The sequence below is a fragment of the Arachis hypogaea genome, chromosome 11 (genome assembly GCF_003086295.3).
Source record: "Arachis hypogaea cultivar Tifrunner chromosome 11, arahy.Tifrunner.gnm2.J5K5, whole genome shotgun sequence".
Classification (NCBI taxonomy): Eukaryota; Viridiplantae; Streptophyta; class Magnoliopsida; order Fabales; family Fabaceae; genus Arachis; species Arachis hypogaea.
This window is the reverse complement of record NC_092046.1, coordinates 143,212,246-143,218,317: the sequence shown is the minus strand read 5'-3', so window position 1 is coordinate 143,218,317 and position 6,072 is coordinate 143,212,246. Positions and strand designations below refer to the sequence as shown.

The 6,072-nt window shown below is 31.0% G+C and overlaps 1 protein-coding gene across 1 annotated transcript; it reads left to right on the top strand.

The window, feature by feature from the left end:
- The first annotated feature begins 4,178 nt into the window (after positions 1-4,178).
- Positions 4,179-4,697, top strand: LOC112722080 (cell wall / vacuolar inhibitor of fructosidase 1-like). Its single transcript, XM_025773060.1, has one exon. The coding sequence runs from the start codon at positions 4,179-4,181 to the stop codon at positions 4,695-4,697; it is 519 nt and encodes a 172-aa protein (XP_025628845.1).
- Positions 4,698-6,072: the final 1,375 nt, after the last annotated feature.

Genomic DNA, 6,072 nt, shown 5'->3' with positions numbered 1-6,072 from the left:
ATTGACCTAACCCGAAGTCTGTTAAAAGGCATAATACTTAAAAAAATAAAATAAAATAAATAAATAAATAAATAAAATAAATAAATAAATAAATAAATTAAATAAATAACAAGGTAAGTTAAACATATTACTAGGGGTGACAATGGATAGAGTAGGGTTTGGATTTAACCCTAACCATATCCGTAGGTTGACATTTTTCTATAACTCAATCCTATCCTAATCGCTAATTGAGGATATCTCAATCCTAACCTTATCCATTCTTAACCCGTGGGTACCTGACCCTACACACGAGGTACAAAAAAGATACAACATTATTATATAATTTGATGATAATTTAAAATAAATCAGACTTTTATGTTAAAAAAAAACGTATTAAATTATCAATTAATGATCTTCTCTTACTGGCTAACGATCTTTTGTATTTAGTGAGAAGTCTTTGGTTCAACATCCACTTGAAATATATTTTTATATAAATATATAGCATATACATATATAGGGTACGAGTTGGTCGGGTAGGGTTGAGGCTCAATCCGCACCCTATCCGACCTGCATGAAAACCTTACCTGCACCCTATCCTATCCGCTGCGGATCGAGTTAACAACCTTACTCGATCGGGTTGGGTTGGATTGGATACCTGCGGATAGGGTGCATGTTGCCACCCCTACATATTACACATATTAAAAAAAAAGAGTTAATAGTCAAAATCGTTCCTGAAAGATACCTCGATCTCCATTTTAGTCCCTGAAAGATAAAATTAATCAAAAGTGTCCCCGAAAGATACCGACGTTGATGGACTTTATCCTTCCGTCATCTCAGTTGCTGAGGTGTGTAACGTTTGCTGAGTTAGAATGTTAAGTTACAACGTGGCACACTCCAGCGTGGCTAACGTTAATGCTGAGCAGATAAGTTTGTTTATTTAGCTCAAATTAGTCCTAATGTTACAACCCTAACCTAACTCCAATACGAAGCATAAATGTGTGTGATTCTCGTAGTAGATGATCTTGTATGTTTGTTCAATCGCTGTCATGATGAATGGAAGTCGCAGCGGTGATTTGCCGTCTCAGTCTCTTGGTAGTCACGGTTCCAACTCTTCTATGTGATGGAGGAGGAAGATCAAGGACCAGACATGATTTTGCGAGTTGAAGACAACGATTAAGAAATCTGGTACAAGAGAGAACCCAAATAGGTTGTTCCACACTTGTGCAAGATACCCGATGAGTTAGGATAAATTAATTTTGTTTTTCATTCTCCTATGTTTATTTTTTTGGGCAGTTGAAATTGATATTTTTTTTTAAAATATTCAGAAGGGAAGCCACTGCAACTTCTTTAGGTGAGTTGATGATGATGGGTATGCAGCAGGGGCAAAAACTTATGTAGAGGACTAGAAGTTGGTGATGACTATGATGAATGGAGATTAAATGTGTCATGGAGATTGGGTAGCTTGGAAGGTGAAGTTAGAGCAATGAAAATGCTAATAATGTACATCTTAGTTGCAATGATTGTGGCTACTGTTATTTGTGCATCACTTTTGTTCACATGTATCTCCAAGTAAAGCTACAGATGGAGTGTTATGTTGTTGTGCTTTAGAAATGTTGTTAGAACTTTGAGATTGAATTAATTGATATGTAATGTTGATGTGACTTATGAATGAAATTAGGTGTTCCAGCTTAATTGTGTTTAAGTCAACATAAACTTGTCCTTTGAGCAGGATGGGTTTCATTGAAAATACAATATGGTGATGTTTGTACTTAAATATAAATTCACCAAAAAGTTGTATACATAAGAATAGACTAATAATTGTTATAATCCATAACAAACATTATAATCATATCATATTGTCTTAGTAGATACACAGTCGTGTTCCCAAAAAGCTAATAATAATGACATACAAAACACATTTCTTAATTAAAGTTCTTAATCTTTCTTTCTTGGATGCTTGAAGCCTGGAGTTGGCACAAATGTCATGAAGTTTTACATCTTCTTAATAGTTGCAGAACTTGTTCCTTTCAGTGTTTCAGCAGATATAGTTACAGGTGATTTGGTGAAGACATTCAATCTTGTCTTGCGTTTAATGACATGCAATTTGGGTGGCCTTCATCTCTTTTCATTCTACATAAGTCAGTTGGTAGAACCATTATTTTTTAACTAAATAAATACAAGTGGTATTAAAGATAAAGCAATAAGTAAATAACCTGAAGTAAATAACCTATACAACACTATCAGATCAACACCTCCAGCTTCTTCAAATTTGGGAAGATTAGGAACATTAAGCAAATTGAATGAGAACCTGGTTTTGCATCTGGGAATTCACTAGGCGCATAGCCAATGTTCCTAAAACTTGATGCATTTGAAGCATCATCATCTTTACGAAAGTGATCAATGGATTCAGGACTCGCTACTTGTTTATGAGTAGAATCTTTAGTAGAGCTCTCATTAATATCCAAAAATGCATCAACTAATGCATTTGCAAACTCAAGGTTATTAATATGATGGGGATACACTTTTACCTGAAAAATTCATAACTTTCAAATTTCGCAAATGATGTCATAATATTTTATCATAAATGATGTCTAATATAAAGCCATTTAGAATCTGAATTTGCCTATATGATTTTATTTGTCTTCACTCTCCATCAATCTCTATCTTTTTGGCTACCCTTCATTTAATCTACTCTTCTTAGAACTACGTCAACATAAAGCGACACACATCAACACTGCAAAATCAACAAAAACTGACAAAAAAATTAAATCTTTACCTATAGCAGTTACTATTCCTTCCTCCAACCGTGTAAGTTCTCCGCGAGCTCCTCCGGCTCCAACTTTTCACTCTAGTAGCGCCAACTCCTCCACAAATGTCGATGCGTACAAAGGTTGTCAAGTAAATAAGGAGGTTCTGATCATAGGCAAGTGTCTCAGGGCAGAGAGTCACAGAGTAGAGAGGAGACGAGGGTTTTGGAGCGAAAGTTGAAGAGGGTTGTTATGAGAGGAGGTGATGGGGAGAAACATTTGAAAATCCCACTCTGGACCACAAAGTCACAAACGACGTCGTTCCATGGTTTTGGGGGTGGAGGATTGATACTACGTCATTTTGGTCTGTGCCACGCTGTAACTTAACGTTCCAACTCAGCCGTTACACACCTCAGCAACTGAGATGACGGAAGGACGAACTCTATCAACGTCAGTTTCTTTCAGGGACGCTTTTGATTAATTTTATCTTTCAGGGACCAAAATAAAGAATGAGGTGTCTTTCAGGGGCGATTTTAACTATTAACTCTGATCTTAAAAAAAAAAATTAAAATATTTAGTTAATGAAACAAAAACCTTGTGATCCTTGTTAAAAAATAAATGATATAACTTTAAGCTCTTACCATTATATTTTTTGTTAATATAATAAAAATATGTATTATATCTTAAAAATATTTAAAAATATGTATTCATATTTTCTGCTAAAGCATTCCATTTGTAGAATATACATAAAAAATCTTCATTGATGTAAATTAATGTTTTACTATTTATTATTTAGGTGTATCAGCAATTGTTATTAATACTATTGTATTTATTACAAGGTTATTTTTGTTATCATCTTACCACTTATTATTATTATTATCCAACAATGATCCTTATTAGATATATGTTTATTGTTATTGTTCTGCCCACTATTATTTTTGACAAAATATTATGTATAAATCACCTACTACTAGTAATGTTAATCGTAATTTAAGATTTATATTGACATATATGAACATAAAAAAAAATTAAAAAAAATTCATTATAAATATGACACTATTTTTATTGAAAGGCAATATCTTCCTCCTATAACGTATTTAAGTTTTTTTTTTTTTTGTACCTAATCAGTCCATCAATGCATTGACAATAAAATTGGACCTCATGCCTAAAAAAAATTCTCAACGGCCCTGGCCAACTCATTTCACTTGTCCCGCAGGTTCACTTAACGGAAGTTCTTTTATAACTTTAATTTCCATAAACAGCTACAACGGTTACACGAGTCAACCGTAACCAATTTTAGTTTTCTGCGACTTCTGGCACGCATTGAAAACAAAAAAACAACTAAACAATACGTGTCAGACAACTATAATCTTTAGAAGGAATCTCTTTATATCTTTATAAAACATCTGTACCGTATAATTGGCCATAAATTATTATTCTCTGTAATTAAACATGAAGCATTTTTCTCTAAATACATTATTGTGCATAATTGTTGTGGCTTCAATTGCAATAGCACCATGTGAAAGCGATGACAAACTCATAACACAAACATGCAGCAAGACACCATACCCTGCCCAATGTGTTAGTTACATAAAAGCTGATTATAAAAGCAAGGATGTTAGGGATGTTCCAGGTCTTGGAATAATCATGGCACAAGTTTTGGAACTCAAAGCACATGCTCCCAAAGACATTCTCTTCACATTGCTTGGGGTGGGAAAGAGACCAGATATTCAGGTTCAGTTGAAAGCTTGTCTTGAAAGTTACAATTTTATTATCAATACTGCTATGCCTGCAGCCATTGATTCTTTCAAAATTGGGAAACCCCGTTTGGCTGAAGATTATGCTAACACTGCTGCAATTGTGGTTAGTAAATGTGAGAAAAGATTCAATGGAAAATCGCCAATCACTAATGAGAACAATATTACTCATGAAATTGCTCGCATCCTAGGAGCTATTGCTAAACAATTATAGAACATATGGTTCAATTATTAAATAATGAATTCAATATACATGTACTATCATCATAAATAGTATTTTATATAAATAATCAATCATATATCATTATATCAATAAAAATAGTTATTTTCTAGATTTATCATTTTCAAATTATTTAAATATATAAATTTGATTAAATCTCCGTATAAAACTCTTAAATAATATGCAATTTATTTATTTAATGTTGTGTGTAATTTGTCCGAATTTTTTTAAAGTTGGATTGGCTTATAAATTAAAATAAAACACAAAGGCATACGGCATGGAATTGGTAAAAAATCAAAAGTAATCGAGGTGAATTAGTAGTTATTTTTTATTGGGAAAGTATAGGGAGCCAATGAAATATTTATTAGCCAAAGAATCTCCTGGTTCCAACCACAACTATACACAGGGTGAGCCTACCGACGGAAGTTTTGAGGCCATTTTAGAGGAGGTTACCTACGTCCATGTCGTCCATGCATGTTGTCCATTTTATTAATCATTGACGGAATTATTTCTTTTGTGGATTTAATTTATCTATAATTTAGGTGTTAGGAAGTTTTGGCACCACATAAACGTTGTTATAAATGCACACAAATAATATTGACAATGCTGTTAACCAACGACTTAGCTATTGGTAAATTAAATTAATTTATTTAAATTAACTTTTTATTTATCGACGGCAAAATCATGAATAAATTTTCGAGTTGAACTGTAGTTTGTATAAAATTGATTTTTGTAAATTTGATTTTGATGAAAAGTAAATTTGTGTTAATCGTAATTTATGTTTGGCAATTTTTATATCAAAATGGATTATAGTAAAATAAATATTGTTTGGATTATACTACTTAAAATTACTTTTAGATAAAAAATTACTAAAAGAAACGTTAATTTAAATAATTTTTTATATTATTCTATTATTTTACTTTAAATATTTGAATAGATCTTATTAAAAGACATGATAAAACACTAATAAAAAATACATAAAAAATAATAAGAAATATTATAAAAAAATTTATATGAACTAGAAAACAATAAAAAATAATAATATACATAAAAAAGCAGAACATTAAAAAAATAATATAAAAAATATTTATCATATAAACAAAATAAATATAATAAAAAATAACAATATAAAAGATAGTATTATACATTTTATAATGTCAAAGAAAAAAAAAATGTTCTATAATTTTTTTAGTATCGTTAGTACTCTTTAATTTAGTATCATTTTGGATTATAAATTTTTATTATTTATGACTCTTTTGTTACTTATAATTAGTATATAATAAAGACGAAAATAAAGTACAATAAAAAATACAATAAAAACGAAAAAAAATCATGCAAATATAGTATATAATAATTACGATCAACAACA

Excerpts from the sequence above, each read along its gene's own strand:
- LOC112722080 (XM_025773060.1), top strand. The coding sequence starts at position 4,179 with ATGAAGCATTTTTCTCTAAATACATTATTGTGCATAATTGTTGTGGCT.